The 25,719-nt window shown below is 38.0% G+C and overlaps 1 protein-coding gene across 3 annotated transcripts in view; it reads left to right on the top strand.

Annotated features, from left to right (window-relative positions):
• Positions 1–25,719, top strand: part of LOC111034634 (Krueppel-like factor 6) — a 215,946-nt gene that overhangs the window by 180,897 nt on the left and 9,330 nt on the right. For all 3 annotated transcript variants that reach the window (XM_022315933.1, XM_022315934.1, XM_022315935.1), the window contains exon 3: positions 7,939–8,707. In XM_022315933.1, the coding sequence (XP_022171625.1) occupies positions 7,939–8,707 (769 nt within the window). The remainder of the gene's footprint in view (positions 1–7,938; positions 8,708–25,719) is intronic.

Below are 25,719 nucleotides of genomic sequence, written 5' to 3'. Positions count from 1 at the left end.
TAAAATCGATGGAAAAAAAAAATGAAAAAATCCAAACTCCGATATTAATGTATTCGCGGTACCCTGACAGAATAAATCATTATATTATAATAATACGCCGTTATACGTTAAGTTTTATTTTTCTTTACACACACCGGTGTACCAATATTGCTAGGCAATGCGTCGCCTTTAAGTTTTTACTGCGTTTCCAATGTTAACGTCATGAAATAATTTTAGCATTTTTTGCTTCAGTAATAAAAATCGAAATCGTGTGATTTCTTACATCATACTATGACACGTGGGTATTTAAATTTAAATCAATCGCACAATAATGTCGGATGCTTCGGTAAAATACATTTTTAGCTCATTGACGACAGTTGCGGTGTATATTAATTGTCTTCTGAAAATGATTTCATTTTTTTAGTTTCTAATTATTATAGCAATCGTTTAAAGCGTCCATACAAATCGTATTGGAATCCCCATATTTCGTTGAATGACTCAAAACAAATCAAATCTCAGACGACGGCTAATGATTTGTTGTATATAGATACTCCGCGCAATATATACCTATATCATATGATAGATTAATAACGATATACGATTCCGAAACGTTAAAACACAAAATTGTTTTTTTCTCGACCGAGTTTTACTACACAAAATCATATTATTATTATGCATATAGCCACAATATTTAGATTTTGGAGTATTAATAGTGGAGCGTCACCAGGATCACATTGCTAATCGGTCGTAACCATAAATTATAATCGTTATAATTGTAGTCGTTATACTATAATTGTTGTGATGCTGCATCTGTGCTCGTACATATTATTATATAATAAATGTTATTTCGTTGTGTATATAATAATATGCTTTTCGTATATAATATGCACTAGAGTGGTTTTAATGTCTTACTATTGGTTTATCTTTCCCACTCTGTATAATGGCAACGAAATACAAAATTAAAAATAAAAATTCCAGACGCGATGCTGTGTTTTAGTATAATACGTTAATGGTATATAATAAACACGATGGTGTTTCAAAACATAATAATATTACAACGTGCGAACTATATGCATATATATGCAACTATATTTATTATGTTATAATAAAAAGTATTCAACAGTTTTCTAAAGACGTAGTTTGCTATATTTTCTAAACAATCGTATAATATAAAGCTTTATTAGGTAATAAGAGTTAGTTATATTGATAAATTGGTATAAGGAGAATATTAACAAACGTAAACAATGATCGTTCAGATTAAATTTACATGGAAAACGTAGCGAAAAAATACCAATAAATAAAAATGACACAATTTCAAATTAAACAATTAAAATATACATTATTATATTTATTTAACTTACACCCTACACGTGTATGTACTCGAGTCTAAGCGTGGGCTCAACAAACGCTTGATATCCAACGCTAAGCGGATAGACACTCTGCCCTAAAATAGACGATAACTACAACTGTACGCCGTTCGATTTATTTGGTGTGATCGAACTACTTATAAAATCGCGATGATTTTTCTCCCTAGACTTCCGGCGCAGAGGTGTATGGAGGGACGTATACTCGTATATCATATCAAATGAAAAGCACGTCTACCGGGAACAGTTTTTTTTTTGCCGTACTCACGACCGCCGCCACTGCCTCCTCGTCCAGCAAGAGTCCGAGTGACGTAGGCGAAATCCAAAGTTTTCTGGCGGCTTTTGTCGTCAGCAAAAACAAAGGACGAACCGCTCTGCCGGGCACGTGACCGGAATGGTAACAATGTACAAACAAGAGAGTGGGCGATTCGCGCGCGCGACGAATACCAAAAGCCGAATGCCGACCGCGCGTACTATACAGCCAAAGGAAGTGGTGGGCGGCAGCGGCGGGTGATTCAAAGTTTGGCCTGACCACGTCAGGTCATTTATATATACAGCCGTACACGCGTGCTGCTTATTGTGTGTATATACCTTTTACAGCTCGCGTATGATGCACATGTACACGACCGGATTGTTTTATAATATTATTATTATATACGGGTGAGCGTGGTTGATTAATAGCGCGTACGCCACCTACCTCGCGGACGAGAAATTCGGATTTTTTACCCCGTCAGGCGCGTCGGAGCACGGGCACGAGACTTTCACCCCATCTGAAGGGCGACCGGGACGCGGATATGTTTTTATTTCCTGACTTATTGTGTGGCTGTTCCGATTCCCGGGAAACTGCTGCAGCAGTCGTCCGAGGAGGGCAAAAAAATAAAAAAGCGTATTTATGTCGCGAAAGTACCACTATCCTCCTCGTCCCACCCTCGCACCGCTCGCCAATCGCAGACAAAACGGCCGTCAACAGCCGGGCATCGGCCTATACTCGTAAAATATGGATTCAATTTCTAGTCGTAATCGCGCCCGAACAGATTTGGCGGAGATTGATGCGCGGCGGCGACGTACCCCTCGCAACTGTTATAAGCATATATATAGAAAATTCACTCATATATGTATCCTCGGCTACTAAAGGTACTCGCCCGCACGCCTGACCTCTTTTCGCCGTCAAGGCGATTCGTTTTCGGAGGACCGAGAGAGAAACCCGAAAGAAAACAAATACGACGTCCTCCGCTCCATCTCCACCCCTCACCACCAACTCATCCGGTCGAACACGCTATATCGATTGTTGTGCGCTTTTTTTTTATTTTTAAATTAAATCTCTCGTACAAGGTAGAACGCGCAGTAAAACATAAAGCTGCAACAGTATAGGCGCGCACGCGCACGCGCACACGTTATGTTTTTTGCGGAGATCCGACGGCAGCTATGCCACCCTGCTCGCACCAAAACACGCATATACATTATATAATAATATGCGTATACGTCGTATACGCACACGTACACTGGTACTCCCCCTCGTGTGGGACCTTTTTTTTCAGGTGGAAGGGGTGTCTGCCCCCTTCCACCTAGCCGTGACAATCTTCCCCTCGGTCCTCGGCATCGGTCGCTCTGTAAGCCACGCGGGTGGATAAGGCTCGGTGTACCCGAATGTTTTTCCACGGTATGTATATAATATCACATATAGGTGTACACCGAGTGTGCATGTGCGGGTGCGCTGTCGTTAATTGTAATTTGCACTGGTACTTTATACATCTACTACTATACGCCGGCCCCGAGAAAACCGTACCCGCTGGTTTTGTGTATTCCGGTCTCGCACGCACTCCGTCTGCACACCACACATATATACCCCTACAACACACATATAGCTGCTGCCGCTGCCGTGTTTACTTCCCCGTTCGCTTCAATCTGTGTCGTACCAGCGGCACGTGAGATAAGTGAAGTGTGCGAAGTCACAAATAAGATCGTCCGGGTGTGTGTCGATGTGTGCCGGGCGAAATCAGATTTGGGACGGTATATGGAGGATTAGTGTATATGAAAGAGAACGGAAGACACACTCTGCCACACAAATACACACACACACACACACACACACACACACACACACACACACACACACAATACTTATGCATATATATATATATATATACCCGAGCTATATAGCGACTACAACTTTGACGACATATATATATACTCAAACCCATATGTACATATGTATATATACTGTGCTTGGCGGCAGCGGTGTTGGCGCGGTGGTCGGGTGTTTGTTTACTCTTTCCACGACGACGAGCGTGTATATAAGGTCTTAAGTTATTCCGCGAGCGTAGAACATGAAGTTCGCGGCTCGTTAAAACTCGACAAAAAGCCATTATTATACGCGTGGGCGGGGAGACCCGCCGCTCCTACACCATACATCGCACGAGCGTTGTTTCGATACGTATGACTTTTCGAGCCCTCACACCATTTTTTGAGCAGCCTCCGCTACTATAATATTGCGAACTGCAGGGGAGGCATTTGTCAGTGTCCCGCTTTCTCAGTCGACGCGTCGGACGTGCCAGGCCGGAAGCAGAAGGAGGATGATGTAGTTTTTCCTCGCGAAACCGGTGAACGCAAAAGTAGCTAGGAGTACTAATTTTTTTGTATACTCTTCTCTCTTATTTCAAAATCTCTCGTGCTTCATCGCCACCACACCGTTTTCGATTTAACTCCCAAGTATACGCCACGTTGACTTTAATTTATTGTACGTCGTTGTATCCAACCGTCTGCTTTTTTTTTATAGCCATGATAATTACTCGAATACTCGAATTTCTCGACGTGGTTAAAACTGGTTGTGCAGAGCGTCAAAATCGTTTTACGTGGACACCACCAGGGTGGGTTTTTAGCTCAGTCTGACGTACAACAAAATATTATATAGTACCCAATTGATTAGTTTGACAGAATTGATGATTTCGAGCTGTAAGAATCTTCGGTCAGGTGAATAATATCGCTGTTCGATCGATATTGTTAACCGAAAATTGTGTACCTACCAGCAATGAGCAAAGTACTAAATAAATCTTTGTTTATGGCCAAAGGCTATGGTGTAGTTCATATAGTTTAGATCTTTACCCATCTTGTAGGCACTATTAAATATCATCTTGTTTGGCTGCGATGTGCTGTAACGTTCCGTATAAATTCTAATTTTATGATTATTTTGTTTTGCACGTTTGTGCAGCATCTGCTGTACGCACGTGTGGGTGTCGTGCCGGACGAATCTATTAGAGGATTTTGGTAATCGCCATTCGACATTGATGGGACGATTTGATTTGACGTGGTAATTAACACCACGGCAGTGCAGTTATCATGCAAAACAGATAATAATAAAAATAATAATAATTAATAATATTAAAGGTTGACACTGATCCTCGCCCGTTTATCCGAACGAATAATACATTTATATCTGACGGTACCGACGCTGCAGTGTCGATCGGGGAGGGTGTCCTCAGATAGTCGACTCTTAATTAAAAAAAAAATTTCATCATTTCCACCCCTCTGTGAAACATCACTGCGGCATAATTGATAGGAAATTACCGAACCGCGAAAGGGACGGGGAGGAATACCAGTGCGAACGCTGAGTGCTCCTATCGTAATAATTTGTTAGTATAGTTTTACGAGATAAGGAAAGAGAGAGAGAGATGGATATACGACGACTACAGCATTATAGAGTTTTTTTTTTCATATTAAAATTATGTATTTTTTGCTCCCCCAAGATGTACACGTCGATGTACGGCTGCGATATACATTTCCATTTAGCAAATAGCTTTATTCAATATCATACGTATCTTGATATAAACAGAAACGCCGATGATTCGCAGTCCATTCGTTTAAAATATCGCACAAGAATATAATATCTTCGAAGCGATCGGAAACGACTTATAGTTTATTTAATTAATCTATAATAGCCGCGTTAGTATGGAATTCGTGAAGAGCCGCTGTGCCCTACGCATAACGGAAAGTTTCATACTTTATGATGTACTGCGAAAGTCATCGCTATCAAGGACAAGGCGTGCGAAATCGAGGGGAAAAAATGAAAAACAATTCATTGACAATAATATGGTTGTTGACCCGCTCGCGTATTGTTGAGAATAATATAATACAATAGCGTATAGAAAATAAAACGGGGAGCATGTAAGCTATATTTTCCGTTTTTCAATAATAAATTGAAATCGTTGTAGACAAGTTATAATATTATATTATATTATACACATTATGTGCCCATAAAAATCGACTTCGTAATAATTAAACCCACCCAGTTCGGCGCTCACACAAAGTCTTAATAGTTATTACTATTATTATTATTATTATCGCTACTATTATTACGCGTTTTGGCTTCAAACGCAACGGAATTAAATACTTAATACCTATGTATAATATGCGTACGTCGATCCATTAAAACGAGCATACCTTATTTTTCCGTCGAGTACGCTATGAGTCGTAATAAAATGCACTTTAATGTCGCAAAACTGTTATACATATATAGGTAGGTATATATAATAATATAATATATTACTCAAACAGAGCGTAGCCTCACAAACGCATAATGGAATGTAAATAATAATTACATTGAAATAACTCTCTTGTACATAATATAATATCGCCGCCAAGTTAATGGTAAATATAATTACGTTGTACCTACGATTCGCGTTTAAAAAAAAAAAAAAATAATAAAAATATTATTATTACTATTCGTTTCATCCGAACGGTCGGAACACAATAATTTAATACGCAGGTACTATCATTAATGACTGTGTATTATTATCAGTAGGTACTACGCTATTGCGGATTATGAAACACGCGTACACAATCCGAACGGTGTTTTTTATTCATTTATTTTTTTATTATTTAAAATGTTCAATGGTTCCGGCGTTCTCGTCGTCGCCGAGATGTGCTCAGCTATGTTTATCGTGTGTACACTTGTATAATATAATAATAATATATTATAATATTATGTGTACGCCGAGCAGTAGGGCAATAAATCGTAATAGGTTACGCCGGTTGTATACGACGCTCACTGCTACTGGAATATTATGTATACGCGCGTACGACGTGACACAGAAGAAAACGTCTACGGAAAGGCTAATTTATTCTATTAAATTTCGCATATACGCTCAGCACCAGCAGCATGTATACATGTATGTATGTATATATATGTAGGATATTAAATTATATTATATGTATATACGTATAATATAGATATATGCTCGTGCGGGCACTGATAAATCCATGAGCACGCGTGTGTATACTTCTTACGCATATGCAGTTATCGAACGGCGGCGCGAAGTAAGGAAACGGCGAGAACGACCGGTATATTATAATAATATGCACTGTCGTACTGCATAGGTTTGGCACGTAATTAACATTTATAACATAATGTATTGCGAATAAAATATCGGTCGGTATTGATTTTTAAAGTGAGTAACATACATAGGTACACCTCCGCCACCACAGGCATTAACGTCCGCGCGGCAGCAGCCAACGACGATATTTGTTACTGTAGTATTTCTTATACCAATATATAAGAAAGCTTTTGTCTAACGTCGTCGTATACTATAACACTGCTTAACAGTTAGTTGCGACGTTCTTGTAATATCGATGCACGTCCAATAGGTAATAAAAATAATAATAATTCTTATTATTAATAAGCGCAGTGTGTCCCACGGGAATTTTCAGGTTTTCCCCACCAGCCGTATATGTATATTATTATCATGCAAAACAGTCAAAGTGGCTTTGAATAAGCCAAGAATGGCGCACGTATATTATGATATTGGTATTATAGCGATGAAATGACTGAAAAGGTTTGTCATATTAAAATGCTCTGTTTTTGCAATGGCAAAATACTCTTCTCAAAGAAATGCTATTTAAGTTTTTCAGAAAATGAATGCCTACGATTTGTATGCGACGAATACAACAAGTACCTAATAAACATTTATGAAGACGGAATGATTTGTGTGGCGGAAAGAATGAGAGGGGGATGTCTGTCGACATTTCTTATTCAAAATATATTTCTGGAGTTTATTTATTTGTCTGTATACAGTGAGGCTTCTAATGTGAACTCGATTGATCGCTAAGCCCTAGATACTGTAAGTACACACTAGGACACTAGCGAAGTGCTAGGGAAATCAGTCTTTTGTCTTTTACCCGGAACGATGATAATTTTATATTGATTTTGTACTTAATGAGGCTGTGTTGAGGGGGTCAATGGTCGTGTACTCGTGTGCAACCATATTCATCTTCCAATTATAGGTTAAGAAAAGAAAATTACACTGCTAGCTAAGAGTAACTTGTGATTTTTACTTCATTTAATGAAACCTTTATGGTAAAAAAATAGTCACCAGTCTTTTAAATATATTATTATTAGGGTTAGGAGTGGTGAGAGAAGTGTTTTAGAGGGTGGTAAGATTTTTGAAATTTAAAAGGGCCGTTGAGTAAAAAGCAGGTCGTACAACACTGTGTCTGAAATCTACCAACAAATATTATTGCTGTTCATATTGTTTAGGTTAATGTATTTGCAAATAAATAACATGAATAACACACAACTATAATATAAATATTGTTTTTACAGACTTGTTACGAGATGGAACGGTACCTGAAGGAAGAACCGATGGTATCGTCCTCGCCGACGCGGTCCGAGTCACCATGGCTGACGACGTGGTCAACACGCGTGGAGGTGGAGGTGGGCCTGGACTGCGAGAGTAGTGTGACGTCCAATAGCAGCTCGCCTTCGACGTGTTGGTCCGGATTCGCGACGCCACCACCCAGCCCGCCGGACGAAACAGACGTGTCGCCGACCGTGGTGGCGTCGTTGCTGTCATCGGCAGCAGCAGCCGCCGCAGCCGCAAAAGCCGCGGCCACCGCCTCGACCGCCGGCACTTCCGGTCGGGTCGCTTCCGCCGCGACCGCGTCCACCCCCTCCACGTCAGCGGCCGCCACCACCACTGCGGGTCTGCTGAAAGTGACCGTTGCCCCGGCCGCCGCGTCGGGAGCCACCGTCAGCCCGGTCAGCACCGCCAGTACCTGTACCGCCGGCACCAACAACGCCAGCACCAACACCACCGTCACCGTCGGTGGCCGGACGGCGGTCGGCGCCGTGGCCGCTGTGGCGACGACGATCGCCGCCGCGTCGCCCGCGCACCGCGAGCCCGGCACCGCCGTGGCCGCCGTTGTCCACGCCCCGGTGTTGTCCATCACCACGGCTGCCGCCGTCGCGTACCACCCAAGGCTCCACCTGTCACCGGACGCCGCCAAGAAGATACACAAGTGCAAGTATCCTGGCTGTGAGAAGGTGTACACGAAGAGTTCGCACTTGAAAGCCCACCTCAGGACGCATACCGGTAAGTCTATTTCACGTGATTTAGAATTTTTTATTCGAATTATTTATTTGATTTAGCACCGATGCACTTAAATAATATGCGATATTGTCGGTTTAATGTGAAACTTTATTTTAATATGCGGTGAAATAAGAGTATGAATTATAAGTTCGGTCCACTAATTTTAAAATGAGTTTATAAAAAAAAATCAAAATGTTTAAGATCATTACAAGTGTTTACAGTGCAACTATACATTACAACACATTGTTTTTGGATCCATTTATGGAAACGACAAAAATTAGAGTAGACATTTGAGAAACATTAAATTATATAATTTGTAATAAATTCGGACACTCGAAAAATGTGAAACTTCATGAAAAATTTACTCATACAATTTCGTCTAAATTCAATTAATTGAATACTCGTATTATAATTCTATAAAAACGGGGTTTGCATTCATCGATTTTCGTTCGGAATGAGGCTTGCTATATGTAGTCGTTCTATCAAGTGTTTAACAGTTGTTTCTGTTAGTCTTGAGAAATATTTTAGTCTTAAATCCCGAGCATGGAACCTTTATAATGATTACAATTATGTTTTAGGTTCTTTAAATAACCGATAAACCGATTTACCCTATAAGTGACATTTCTATGTACAATATTATAAATAAATATTAATCATTGGGTCCATTATTTTGGGAAAATTGCTTTAAAATTACTATAGAAGTCTTGGTTCTGAAAATATGTTTTGCAAAATAAATAAATTTATGATTAGAGGTATTATATGCACGGTTTCAATTAATAATATTATAATCTGTACACCAGGTCATTGCCTCTCGAACTTTTCCAACTTGCCTTAAAATCTTCTTTCTCGACTATTCACAAAGACTTTAATGGCTGTATACTTGTCATAATATAATATAAATGTGGCTCGGAAACACGAATGCTTGACAGTGTAATTTTAGGCTTCTAGTAAAGATTTAAATATTATTTTTTTTTTTTAAATTGACATTGAGATGTCGAAAATAGCGAGTTTTCTACAGTTTCTCACTACACACAGATGGTGGATTGAACTTTGAGGACGGGGTGGGCCTCCCTGGACGGTCTGCGATTCCCACGAAATCTTACAGAAAGTCAGCTTATCTCGTATGCGATTAACGTGTGATGACGACGTCCTTTTTAAGCGGACCGTTTCGATTCGATCGAGAGTAGTACCTGCAGTTTATACATTATTTCGTTACATGCAAAACTCTTAGACGGTCTGTATAATATATCCGGACAAGAGTTTTATTTTTATTCGTATCGCAGCATCACGCATGTATAATTCAGTTCAGTCCGAAAAAAAACTTGAAATGGCGAGCGGTGAGGTTTCGTGCTGGGGATGCGCGCCCGATTCGGAAAGTCATTTTCACGCCCGATTCTCAGGTAAATTTCCACCCCTATATTATATTATACCGGACCGGAGGTATTTATACAATATATTATATAGGCACCGGGTGATAGTCGTTGGTGAGGTTTTATTTTTCCACTCTACTGTTTTTCATTATTATTATTATTTATTTCACTCCGGTGCTGCGGTACCAAAGCCCAGCGGACGCTTTCTTTGTAATTTAAATCCCGCCCTCGCACGCTCGCCGTCCCACCATCACTATTCGATGCGGTAAGGAAGTCCCTAGCGAATTTCTCGAATCCGCTCTCACTCTCTTTCTCTCTCTCCCACACACACACACACACACACACACACACACACACACACACACACACACACACACACATGGTAGTATATATTATACTCAGGTACACATTGGGATTTTACTCCTCGAAAGACAGTGCATGAGCGTGAATATATAGTTTCCGATCGATATTCGGTCGGGATTCTGGTTTTCAGAGTGCGGCCGTGGAAGATAAAACGAATAGCTCCGTTTTTAGACGTCGGTCTTTAATTAAATATGGACGGCTCCTCCGGACCCGTTTTAACGACTGCTGTTTACTTCATCGGTGATTTATAATTTATAACATCGAATGGAGTTTTTCGAGGAGTTGAGTAGGTATCGTTTCATTAAAATGTTGCTATTGTAATAATACCCAAAATCTACTGTAAAAATATCATCTATAATATCAGACTTGCAGACTCTCATACTCTATTAGTTTTTTAACCAAAGTCTTCGGCTAGACTGCTGGAATATTATGATTGCATGTTGATGACACTAATAATGGTTGTCCATGGACCATCATGGTTGATGGCAGCGCCATCGACACGCTAATGGTTCGGGACAAAATGTTTTCAATTTCGACACTGTTTCTAAAGTTTTTCCTCTGACTTCTGCCACAGTTATTCGCTTTAGACTGCGCATCGCAAAAATAACACAAGCGCCTTCGTTACCGCAAGAACGGGGGAAATGGGGCCATTGGTGGTGAGCATGCTTGGTCGATCGGCCTGCGGGCAGTTACGTATTGATAGTAGTAGTTTGTAGTAGCAGATGGTCAAACCTGCAGTAAAATCTAGCTATTACTGTTTTGAAATATCTGGATGTGGAATTCCGACGGTATCGAAACGTGTGCGCCCCTTATCACCACCCCACATGCCATAACACGCTGTATTTGAGACTCCCTCTGCTGAAATTCCGGACCACATTTTAGCGGTGACGTGAGTGGGTGTAAGGCTCCGATTTTAATCAAAATACTTTTTTTCCGAAGTGGAAAGTGTGAGTGGGTTGAGGACAATCCCGTGATTTCTAAGTATGCGACTTGTAAGTTGTTTAATTTATTACAAACATTTTTGTTCAGTGTTTTTTTCTCTTAATATTTTTTGAGCCATTAAAACCATAATGTCTATTTAAAATAAAGTGAACAATATAGGATATATTCCTATGAAATCTATAAGTATTAGTGTAATGTTTTGTTATTTACTCTCCTGCAAATTGTCCATCATTCTATTTATAGAGTCTCAATAACATCTATATTTATGAACTACGGACGAGGCGAATCACCGGAAATCAAACAATGCATTTTATCAATTTCATTCGATCAGTACTGATTATTCGCAATTTTGATACCCCTTGTTTTTTTTCGTGCTCGCGTGCCAAAGTTAATTTTAGTTGTGAATGCCAAAAGAGTCCCTAAAAAGATGTAATTTACCAATCTAATCTAACTCCGTAAAGTAGATTATTTTTTTAATACATTTTATTTATATGAAGTGATATATTTAATGGATATCATTTGCAATAAGTTTATATAATACCGTATGAAAAAATGGTTTTGATAAAAGCGATTTTCTATATTATATTCAAACCGGAACCACATTATATGAAATATTGCAAAAGGAAATCGATATCTTACAATATTCGAGGTTTTTGTACGTATGGTTCTTCTTTGATCGTTTTTGTTTTTTTTATGTCAATATGTTTGTACCAATATGTAGGTATTTTAGATTGTTAATCAGGAGCAAATTTAATATAGGGACGGGATCTTCCAATAATAATTACAGATTCTGCGTTATCGTGAACCGCAAGACCGTTGGGTGACGCTGTATAATGATGCAGATATTCCTCTACCTAGCCACCTAAGTCCCAACTATATACTATAATATGGTGCGTGGCACACGCCGAATTCGGAATTATCACGTAACGACGATGATATTATAATTGTACGACATCCACCGCCGTTGTTTATAATAATTAATTCCTTTCGGTCGCGTCTCCGGGATGAAGTTTACACCGCGCTTGCAGTCGATTAGAACGAAATTAGCATCCGGCGCGGTGGTTGAAGTTAAAATATAATACAAATATATTGGCTGAACGCGGTAAATGTGGTTTTCGAGGTTAAAGCTGGTTATGAAAACAATGGTTTCTCCGTCATTATATTAATATAATACTACGACGGCATTCATCGGGCCACTATATAAAGACAGACTGTATAATAATAATATAATGCGGCCGCCCTACCGACCCTGCTTTGCGGCATCGACGGCGGTCGCCGATTGACAAGGATCTGCAAAGTTTTACATATTTTATACCGCTGTACACGAGGCAAAAATCATATGTAACGACACTGGTTAGGACGCCTGAAGCTTTATAATTTTTTAAATATAGTACACAAGTTTTTTGAAGCTATACCTGCATTTATAAAATACTTGCTGAACAAGGTTAGGTTATGGCAGGTTTCGAGGTTCCCAAAGTAACTGTACCCTTCACGTTATACTCATACATGACTCCCGTGGACCGTGCACTGATAACGATGTATTATTTAGTTTAATATACAATAATATGATAAACTGTCAGGACTGAAGGCTGGTTTGATCAAAACAAAACAATCGATTATCTCACGTTGAAGATAAACAATAATACTGTATAATTTCGAAGGAGATCATTTTTATGGTTTCAAATAGGTGTACAAAAAAGTACGGCTTATGAATAATCATAATAATATTATATGACGTTAAAGTATCATAGTGGTTCCAGGCTTCATATCATATAGTGTAATATTATTACTATTATTATTTAATTGATATTTTCTTCAATTTTTGACTTCCGATTGCATTTATTATTTTAATGGTTGTTGTTGCACAGTTATGACTTTTTTATAACTTTTGCGTGCCATTTATACTGCGGCGGCTACATCTCCGGGACATGTCATAAAATGCGCAATTTCAATATGTGTTTTAAAAATAAAAAATGTGAGTGCATACAATTGCACATACCTATGCGAGATCCGTTTGACTTTTTCAAATTTTATTAATCCCGAGGGACACCGTGGAGTTTTTGATTTCCTCGGTAATCCGCTCGAAGCTACCTGTAGAAGGTAAAACTCGTCTGCAATAAATATTTGGCGTACGCAAAATAAATAATAATATCGAGATGTCGCAAAAAGCTCTCAAGTTACTGTTATTACTGTTTTATACTGCCTGCGGTGACGAGTTTCTTCGTTTACATTTTCGTATTAATTATTATATCGTTTTAAATGAATAATAATATATTTTTTATTTTTGAAACCCAATGAAAGTCAAGAGTTTTATGGGAAAATTATAATATATTATGTTAATGCACATTGATATTGTCGTCATCTTTTAATTGGATTACCGAATTTTAAGACGTTTCAGAATCGCTAATCGATGAATATTTATCTTTGTAAGACAAGAATTATTCAAATTCGCTTATTATTATTTTTTTTTTCGTTTAGAGCTTTATATTTACATAATTCAACAACAGACGACAGATACTTTGGGGAAGCGAAACACTACTATATATAATATATACTGCACTACTCATTTCTGAAGATAAAGTTGGGATGCTCAGGGCTTAGTCGATCGAATTAATGTCAAGACCCTTGTTTTCGAAATCTGTCCACGGCCCATTTAAAGACGTTCCTTGTGACAACAAAAATACATTTAATGTACGTTTCATTGTTTGCCCGGACCAGACTTAGGGTTATCCCAACAGGACCCGAACGTTTATTTTGTGCGCTCGTTGTTCTCGCATTGTTATAGATGTTTACAAATTCACTTAAGTTTAATTTACTGCATTTTTGCACTCGTGTATGTATATGTATATGGAGCATGTCAAATGTACGAACCAATGTCTTTTGTATTAATCGAAAAAGTACAATTTCACAAAGCGATCTCCTGTTTGTTGTATTTTATTTTTCCTCGTTTTCCGAATTATATATTTTGCTGCGGTATACCTAACCATCGCACTATAATATTATATTGTTACAGTACATAATTCTAAATACGAACTTGAATGTGCGTGACATTATTTCTCTTCATCCATTTGGTAAATAAACCCAATTTAAGTATACCATTTGAGTGTCTACACCAATGTTTCTCAACCTTTTTTAAGTTACTCCCTACGCTCCCTTGAGTAGCCATCAATTTTTCAACAGATTCTCTCCCCTCTATGTGAGTATTCTATAATTAAGGTTATGGGAAGAAAAATAGGAAGGGAGTTGATGATTCGTAAAATTAACAAAAAAAATTGAAATAATCTAATAACTCATGTTTTTGTTTATTTTTATATTTCATTTTTATTTTTAGTACTAGTAAATTAATTATATTAAACATTTGAAAAAAAAAAACTTAATAATTTTACCTGCAATTTATAATTTTATATCTACTTTTAATTAGTCTATTGAAAATAAATATTGGTAGGCTTATTTTTTTTTGTAGACATGATTTTTGATTGTTAAGTAAAAAAATAATAGTATTAACTTTTCACCTATGGTATCTGCTTTTTACGATTTAACCAAATGAATATCATTTAATCAAATTTGAAACAGAACAAAAACGAAAACCAACACAACATGTTCGGGTTTAATCAAACGGTGTACTAGAAGGTTGGTTAAGACAATGTAGTATAATAAAATATAATGCGCAAGCTCAATCGCTAAAATCATATAGATAATACATTTGTATACAAACAAAGATAAGTTACTGTGCATTGATCAACATAGCACCTATTAGTGACTGATAGTAATAATTACTAATTATTAGTATAGTATGGATTATCAAGTATGTATTATTCTTAGATCGCACTATATCCAACCTTATTATGTGAACAAGCTCTCCGCCTCTCGATTACAAATGCCCACTATATCATTATTTTATTATTATGTTATTTGTTGACAATGTTTTTCCTACTAGACGCTTCAACAACAGTTTGTTGGGTCACAAAAAAATTTCTGATTTAGCCGTTAAAACAATCACTGATATCGTTCGTAGGTATAGGTATATCTTATTATAGTATTATATAGTGCGTTTGACGTTTCGACAAAACGTTTTTATTTTTATTTTTATTAGACACGACGAACTCTGAGAAACGTTCGATAGAGAATGTATACATATTGTTACGCGTATTTTATACGGTATTTTCTATACGTATTATGACAACGGCTCTTAGAATTTTTTCCGTCAACGTTTACAGAGGGACGTCGTCTCGTGTGTGTTTTATTCCGTCCTTTTTATTTATTTTTTTTTACGTTTCGTCGGAAATGCTTTTGACGTGGAACTGTTTTATCGGTACGAATTACCGGCGGTTCGTGGTTGTGATGGGAGGGGGGGGGAGGAAGGGTGAAACGTCCTAAAATGCTATTGCGGTTTAAACCGTCTACACGCGAAACTTCCGCAGCGGGGGCGGGAGCGTAGCACGCGAATCGATGAACGGACGTCTCGGCGGCGTCAGTGGCGGCATTATTGTGTCACGCCGTCGGAATACATCACCATTGCCGCCACACACGAAACAAAGACTAGTGCGTATGCCCTATAACATTATATGATCTTATAATTATTATTTTATAAATAGTATATTATGTTCCGTCGACAGTTTCCCCCCTCGCTTTTCCTGCAATAATACAGTACGATCCGACGGATTGCCGTACTGCCTGCCATCGAGTGGATAATCGTGTCAGATAACCTCGCGGTATGCGGTATATAGTCTATAGGTGTGCATGCAGCTAGTGGTTGCTGTGACCGCGATAAAAACTAAGCTCATCAACAACCCCCTCTCATAATATCATATTATATCGAAATATTCCAATACGGTGATCCTAGTACCACTCCTATCACAACGGCAACTGCGTTGGTCCGTCGACGTTTTAATCAGTTTGGTATGGACTTCCCCCAGCTCGAGTGTTGGTGTGAGACTTTTAGACTAATATACACCACATGACGGTCGCATAAATGTATCGAGTGTCCTTTTCACGTAATTTCCGACGGGTTAATGGACAAAGTAATAAAGACGGCGACTCTCACTTTCCACTGTTATTAATAAAGTATGAACCACATATATTACGAAGACTCTGGCTGGAAAGTTTTCTGGCGCCACCGCCGCAGGTAGACGGGACCCGAAGTCCGGGAGCTCGTAAATGTATAATTAACATAATATTATCAATATTTTAAGTACGCATTAAAATGATGTATGGTTATGGTTGTATTTTAGTAAATTATACAGTATGCAGGTGCATTATATGTATAATTATACGTAGCGTTCAATAATCAATAACTATTCGGGCGGACAGTTGGTATTATACTCGATGTAAAGGAGTCGTGAAAATACATCGCAAATTCACAAATAGCATACACTGACGATATCGATTTCATTGTATTCCTGGTCCCGAAATCTGTAAAATCTGTGAACTTAGTCAGTTTTACATAATGTTATCGTACCAACAGTTGATGGAATAATTCAACATTTTTTTTTCTGTCATGTCATTTTATTTGGTTAGAGGTTTGTTATTGTCTATGCGCGTATGCAGTACTTACTATTTGTTATATCATATATATGTAAAATATGACACCCAAATTGTAAGATTAGATCTAAAATAGTTTTTGTGTTATAAACTTTTAACATTGTGCATGTTGATTATTTCAGAACATTGTTTAAATTATAAACGTTAATGTTAATAATACGGGTGAATTCACTGTAAATCTAGTGTCTCATACATGGTGAAATTCTGTTGAGCCATTTACATCATTTATTTATTATTTTTTTATTTTTAATGCAAACCGTTAAGCTAAGGGACAATTTAAAAATATTCTTCAACTAGATACTGAATTTGAAAATTGAACGAGTGCATAATGTTTTAACGTTACTCTACTAAGGATAACTTCATTAATAGGATAATATAAATATTTGTTTGTGCTTCTATCATTGGCGACTTATTTTAGTGATTAGTGATCATATTATCTATCAATAATTATAAAATATTAAAATTTACAATAGGACACATTAAATATTATACAAAATGACATACTGCATAATATCTGTCTATCTCAATAATACCATAGAATAATTTAAAAACTTAATTCGTTCGATTACGTTATCTGACGTCAACCATTATTTAAGTTCATAGACTGTCTTAAAATTCCATAAAATTCTTAGTTTTTGTGAATATAGATTTCGACTGTAGATAAAAATTCATGATATCATCATGAATTTAGTGCATGATTTAAACATAAAAACGGGATTGTACGCTTTTACATGCGATCGAGAAAACTATATTATTGTACACAGTATCTCGTTTTAACATTACGTTTTAACCGGCGAACGGATTCTTCTTCACGGTCGTCGTCCTTGGATCGTTGCCAAAACCGATTCTCGTCGATCGCGGTAGAAGCGGTCGAGCACATTAGTAAAATTAATTAATCACTGGCCCGCGTTTCCGCATATAATATATTCCGGTTTATTTATCGATGCGCACACGCTCTAACTAATAGAAGTCAACGCCGAAATCATAATGTATATACCAGGTAGGCGTACAAAGGGGTATCTATACATGCCCACGTGTGTATTATAATATAGTGTTTCATACCTGTGTAGAACAGGGTGGACAGGGTTTGAAGAGGCGGGGGGGGGGACTTCCATCAACGGCCTTTATGTACATATACAACACACACACATATATATATTTCTGTGTGATATACGTACGTAAATTATACTATAGGTGAACACGGCCTTTTGTGCCGTTGTTGTTATTATAACATTATATGTATATACCTGCCCATACGTATATCACTCTCGCCCGAAAACCGGATGCGCGTTTGTATTGAGTTTAATAGTTTTGCGTCACGGTGGCTGTGGCGGCTCCGTTCCAAAATCTCTCTTAGCCTCCATCTCCATTTCCCCTTATCACACCCCCGCTGCGTCTTTTCTCCGAAACGATTTCGTGAAATCTTCCTGCGAAGGGGTTGAGCGCAATCGAGCCACCACTGCAAACGTCCCTGCAGCAATGCAGTTTTTTGGACTTGTACCAAGACGGGTCGGGTGTATATAGCTATATACAACAGAGTGTAACAATAATAACGATAATAGTAATAATAATACCGCAAACGAAGTCTCGTGGTCTTGCCAATGCGATATACTTACCCCATATATATATATATATATAGTAATTTATCGTTATCATAATTAATAATGTGATGCCACGATGCGTCGTCGCAGCGTAGAGGTAGCACAAGTTTCCTTAGCGACCCGAAAGATCGACTCTGATCGATCCACGAAACATACAATCCTGTTGATAATATGATATGATTATTATTCTATAACGTGGTGCGGGATTCATGCCTACTACTATATAAAATACGATACTGATGATGGGGTTCGTATCACAGTAATTATTACCATTGTAATCGGACCTACGTAAACTATTATAATATGTATTAAATTATGTGACTTCTGCTTCAATCTATTACACTAACAGTAATCATAATAATATAATTCGAGGTCAGATGCTTGTATTTGATTACTGGAGGTGGTAAGAAGATTTACGCAGAAAATTTCACCGACCAGTATCCGATCCAACCACTGAGTCATTATTATTTATTTTTCCCGACACCCTTTTAACATCGGATCTCAGTCGTTCACGTTATTCGCGTTATCTCTCCGCGAGTTCAATATTTCATATTTTTCGAAAATTGAGGGAACAATCTCGGTGACGAACGTGACACTAATGACTTTAGACAAAATCGGCGATTGCTAGGATATCCTAAAAGTACGACAAAATTCGAGGATTTCGTTTCGGGACGTTGAATCGCCTACTGTGCAATGTCTTTGTCATGATCAATCGATCGCTGTACTAAAGCTGTATTATACAATATAATATAACTCCTTTTATTAAATGTATTTTCGGATTGTCATACGAAAATGTCGAAAATCCGTCAGGTTTCTTATTGTAGTGCTGCATTTTTTTTAACTGTCTGAATCGATTTTGTAAAATGTTTAAAGAAAACTGTATTTTTGGTGTGACAGTTGTAGTTTGAAAGGGAAAGAAAAAAACAAATATTATATTTCAAATGAAGTTGATTTAAGTAAATCCCATTCGTTCGTCGTACTATATGTCAATAATGATTATATTAATATCACCTACAGTTTTCGTCAAGAAAACCTATGGTAATTATTTTAGTCGGCGAAATATTATCATAAACCGTAGTCGCGTGGTATATAATAATATAATATATTCGTTTTGCCAGCCAGCCGAGATGCAGAGTCCCCCGAGCGTAATTACGATGATAAAAAATAAAAAAATCCGAAATAATAAGTTTCTAAAGAATCGTACGTAATTTAATACTCCCGCGACCTAGGGGTTGTAAATAGATTTTTTTTTCGTTCAGCTCTCGGTTCTCATTATTATTATTTCTCTCTCTCTATCTCGATCTCTCCCTCTCTCTCTCTCTCTTTCTCTCGGACTAATGAAAAAATCTACTAGCACGCCGCTGCCGCTTCTACCGCCGCTCGTATATGCCATAGTCGGAGGCTGCAGCCATAATATAATATATACCAGCCCCTCTCCATCCCTTATCTACAACAGCAGCAGCAGCGGCAGCATCGGTTGCGGTTATGAACTGTCCGAAAAGGTTTTAGCGAGCGCGCGGTGGGACAACGGGCGACGTAATCCCGTTTCAAACTTACCCCTCAACTACCCTTCCCTCGGAGAGTCTAATTAAAGGACACACGACAAGCGCGGTGTGTGCATGTATATATACGTGTATACACGAAAACTTGTGACCAGCTGGAAGGACGACCCGAGGTGCGGGGGGATTGGGGCTTGCAGCGGCGGAATAGGCGGAGTCGTGCATCGTATATATGTGTATAATACAGCCACTACCCGAAACGTCGGGTGGGCCGGCGGTGAGGATCCAGTGACATTTTGATTGACGACAGAAGAACCTCTACGGTCAACTGTCATTTTTCATTCCGGGCACCCGACACTGTCATTGTTTCCGGCTGCAAAAGTCCTCGGCCACAATGTATATGTACAGTGTATATGTCACCCGCTCTCGCGTTCACAGAATCGCCCGGCTCGGGCTTATAAGCTCCACCGTCCGGCGACTCTGTTATTACTGTTATTATTACTATTATTATTATTATTATTATTATTATTATTATTATTATTACTATCGTCATCGTCGTTGTCGCCGTCGTCCTCTCGTTGGCTCGTTATACCCCGAACACGACTTTGGCGGTGGCGGTGGTTTGATGCGGCGCGAGCGTTGTTCAACGGAGAGGTGTGTGGGGTTGGAAACTGAAACATATACACGAAAATACGTTTGCATGTATACAGGGCGTTCGCGAATATTTAGGTACACCACACGACCGTGCATCGCGCGTCCTCAGTTGGACCGCAGCGACCCGTCATAAATCACGACGTAATTAGGATCGGCTTTAAAATATTCAAACAACGTTAGCCGAGCCGGTGGCGCGCGCGTTCGGTTCGCGGACACTGTGCGGCGTGTTCTGCGACGACCAAAACCGTCGGCCCGTGAAACGTAATTTATCGCGAAACTTCGGCGGAATCGGTCTCGGCCAACCGTTCTCCCGCCCGGATCACCTCTATCCCGTGGTATCAACCCGTATATTATTACATTATATCCGTTTGTATACCGTGATATATATCATAAACCTGGCGCCGTTCGGAGCGAAAAGTCGAACACCGCCTCATGGCAGTTTAAAGTTCATAATAATATTGTGTGTGTTGACCGTGATCGGTTTTTTAATGAACCGGAAAAGTCTGTGAGTTCTACGATTGATTCACTGTACCTCCCACGTCCTAAAAACGCTTTGTCTTCTGCACGATTGCGCATCCGTCAGTAGAGTTCTAAGTCTACCTACAGACTAGCTAATCATCGTAGTAAATGAAAATTCAGCTCGTGCCAATAATTATTACGATCTGTGATTTATCTCATCTTTGCTTTCTTCCTGGTGGGTATTTATTGTAGGGTTCAATTTCGCAGGGCGCAGAATGTATTAGAATAGAAAAAAAATAGAATATGTCATAATTATATTAAGAATTTTTCAAATTTGGACTACAATAGAAAAAAAATAGAATAATATTATAACGTCGGTCTGAATAAATCGAAATAAGTATTGTGTTTGGAGTTATCTACACAGGAGTGTTAGCCCGTGATACTTTTTTTTACACCGATAACTGTGTCAGTTAATCGTCCGATTTCATTGCATTTCATTGTATGTCAATATAAGTAATTGTAATAGGTATTAATTGGTATTATTTTCCGAAAATTGACTATTGTTACACGGCGTCTTAGGTAGGCAATTCAAGTACACCACGACCGCTAGATTAATACCTATAAATAACTAAACTATAGTACAGTAAAATAATAACACTTCAGACAATATTGAGATGAGCATATTGAGATGAGCATATTGAGATGAGCATTTTGCACCCTTCAGAGTTTAGATCAATGTTTCTAAAACTGAATTTTAGATACTTATTTTTATCGAACGTTCGGAAATATACTTATTAAATAATATCTTTTATATCTCGCTAGCACAAATCAAGTCCCCGACAACATACTAACGATGAATAACAACTATAGTATCATAATTATTTTAGAAGTGCCAGCGTGGGGTCCAATAATTAATAGTAATACTAATATAATATTACATCAGATTTTATAACATTCAGCAATAAATCGTCGTACGTCACGATATCGCAGGAGTTTCGATGACGAACGGCGATAATATTATATTATTCGGGTATGTATAATAATTATATACGATATTAATTTAATAGGCGACTGTAAAACAGACGATCTCGCTTGATGAAGGAATACAGTAATATAACACGTTTATAAGCTCGTCGAGTGTGGATTTCGCACGTCTTGGTCCCTCCACCTTAACTAGAATTCGTGAATTTCTCGTCGAACAATAGTCCCTGCCATGAATATTATTATTGAAGCGGACGGGTTGAGCTTAACGACGTGAGAGCATTACGTTTGATGTAACATATTGTTATCATCGTCATCACTCGATTATATCGCGAGTATAATAGTTGTCGTCCCGATATCGGGAGCCCGACGGAAATAACGAGTGTTCCGCCGAGCGTACGGAATAAATCACGTTTCTCCTGATAGGTAAAGTCTTCGTCTTATCGTTCTTCGCGAAATGGTGATCGATGAGATCGACTGCAAATAGCTGGTACCTACGCTTTACCACTGACGCAGTTCCATAAATAGTATTGGGATACATGTTGTATTATCATACGCGCGTACTAATAACTGTCGAAATCAGTTTGTACCGTTTTATGGTTATTCACATTTTTTTTTATTACTACGATATTTTAGATTTTTGATCAAAGAGTAAGCTTTTCACACACTGATATCGATCGTGATTGATATAAGTCGAAAGTTTTCTAGAACACGTTTCTATTTACCCAACATATTTTGACATCTGAATTGGTATGGGTGGCACCCCGGGACCAACAGACAGTGACTTAACATCATAAGTAGTCCAAGGCAAACATAGAACAATAGGCGTGAGCAAGGTGTATGCAGGGTATAATATGAACCATGTCCACGGCTTAACACTATTGTAACGAATACCTATCACGAAATTATTTTCAACATATTTTTAAACACTGCAATGAGCATTAACTTGGGCACAATTTACATTTTTCGAGAGCACATCATATCAGGCCAAAATCTGGGAACATCTATCATGCATAAAACTATATTATGATTTTGCAGTTTCGGGAACTGAGACGGCTCCGTTTTTTGCCACTAGACGTTGTCTACCGGCTGATACACATATTATTATTATTATTATTATTATTATAATTGCACGACGATCGGCTGTGCGCGTCATTCCAGTCATCCCAGATCCGTACAATGTCCCGTACACCATTATTATTACACATGACCGGGTAACTTATACCGGAAATTGGAATGGCGTGATGGATGTGAGGGATCACGAAATAGATAGTTGTAGCTTCGGTGTTACGAAGCGTCGGAACGCAGCGATAACGATCCAGTCGAAAACAAACGCGCAAAAACACTCGTATACACGTGCCCGTTTTACGTTATTATTGTTACTGTTGTTGTCATTGACGTTGTTGTTGTTTTTGCTGCTGCTGCTACTGCTGTCGTCGCCGTCGTCGTCATCACCGAATGCACAGTGCGTTTATATTATTAGTTTAACGTGGAAATCCATACTCCTTACCCCCCCCCCCTCAAAGGCCGTAAAACGGAACCGTCTATACCCAACATTACGTTGTCATCGTCGCTGTCGTCGTTGAAAGGCGGTTTTACGTGTAAATTACACAGGGACCATACGGTATACGCTACTCGAAAAAATTACAAAGTTATCAACTACTCTGTCGTTGAATATAATACCATATTACGTACCTATATTATGATATTTCCGACGTAGGAGTTAAGCCAATTCGTGTTGGGTTATTTCACGAAGAATTAAAGAATACATTCACCTATATAATATAATTTATTCATTTTTAATTGGTTTTTTATTTATGATATAGGAAAATTATTGTTTAAAAATAACATTGAATTGGTACTCTATTAATTGAAGGTAAAAATTTAGACCTGTCTGTATAGAAATTGATATTTTAGAGTGTTAGTAGTAGCTAATATTATGTTGCGGTTTTTTTCTATTTGCAATCTGAAATTTATAAATATTGTAAGTAACAATTTTGATTTTGTTTTTAATCGACTTAAGTAACAAAATGGACAATAATACAGTTTTACTAATCAAAAAGTAGATAAACATGTTTTTTACAAAAAATAATGTGTATTATTTAAAAGGATGCTCATTTTTTTCACACATTTTTATATTATACTCGTATAATAATAATTAAAATACTTCTTCTGGATTTACATTATTATGTTGAAGAAGGACTGAGGAATATAGATACTTTTGAAAAAATGGACTTTTCGACTATTGACTAAATAAATAATAATATTTGAACGACTCGGTGCTTGGCGAGGCGCGTTCTTTCTATTACCGTTTGAATAAACGCCGCAAGTCAACGAAAGAATTTCGCAGTTTTTTTCAAGCTTCGTCATTTGAAGTACATATTTTATTATATAATAATGCTGCATTTTTTTAAAATTAATTTCCAGGTCGTAATTTTTTTCGCGGGAAAAAAGTATTCGATTACGACCCCGGCGGCAAATTTAAGGATACCGAAAAGTTTTACAAAGAAAGTTATCGACCAAAAGTTGAAGACAATCGCATTGTCAAAAGAAATAGTATACCGTTATGCCGTACAATAAAAGTATTATAAAATGAAAACTATTTTAAACAGTTTTTATTATGTTTTCGAAACAAGTAATATATTTTAGTCGTTGGGATAGTATAATAAAACGTCGTCTATGGTTTCGCGTTGTCGAACTATTCTCTGTTACTTAGCTGCAGGGGATGCACCAGAGAAATGGACCAACAATCGCCTGTTGTCCTCCTAAGTTTGCTTGATAAATTGTCTTCAACTAGTCCATTACCAAGTCGAAAAAAGTGGTTAAAAAAACTCCATAATTACACGATTTTTATTAAAATAACTCAAATACTCATAGATGTATATACTATTTATTGTTATGTTCTTTTGAAATTAATGTGTAGAGTGTTATATTTTTAAATAAGTAAGTATAATTTATAGTTATGATATTAAACATCGAACTTTTACCGAAAAGTGATCGACTATGATGACAAATCGATAACGAATTCTGTTCGATTTGCACGATAGTTTCCCTACATTGTCGTTTATCAGCATTATTATTGTACGTATATTATAATAGTATTGGATGGGCGGACCCGACGACGACTCAACAATTTACAATATCTCTCGAATCATTTTATTTTCTCTTATGAACGTGAGTTATTATGTGTCACGCAGTGCCACCCAGAAACAGATACATCGTTTTATACGTGGTCGTCAGCCGTCAGCATGCTCGTGCGGGTGGTGATGATACCAGGGAGAGAAGATAGATTAAATATTATTAAATTTTGTGACCGAATTTCGATGAAAATAGCCACTGTTTGTTTTTCGTTTTCAACGCTGCGAGCGTAACGTGTACGCGGTTCGTACGGCGTAGTCGAAGCTCAGAGAGGATATGCTACTCGTTGAGTGCTGTAAAAGTTTTAAAAGTAAAACGAATTTTTAAATAGCCGCGAGACGGAGAGTATCCAAAACATTCGCTACAGCTGTATGCCTGTATCCGGTCTGAGGCTTGTCGTTTGGACAAATTTTAGAGTACTGTCTGTGAGAAAGAAATGATTTCACTTTGGGGAAAAGACCGAAAAA

This window comes from Myzus persicae, unplaced genomic scaffold, assembly GCF_001856785.1.
Source record: "Myzus persicae strain clone G006 unplaced genomic scaffold, MPER_G0061.0, whole genome shotgun sequence".
Taxonomy (NCBI): domain Eukaryota; kingdom Metazoa; phylum Arthropoda; class Insecta; order Hemiptera; family Aphididae; genus Myzus; species Myzus persicae.
The sequence above is the reverse complement of the archived record's forward strand: the minus strand, read 5'-3'. Positions and strand labels throughout refer to the sequence as shown.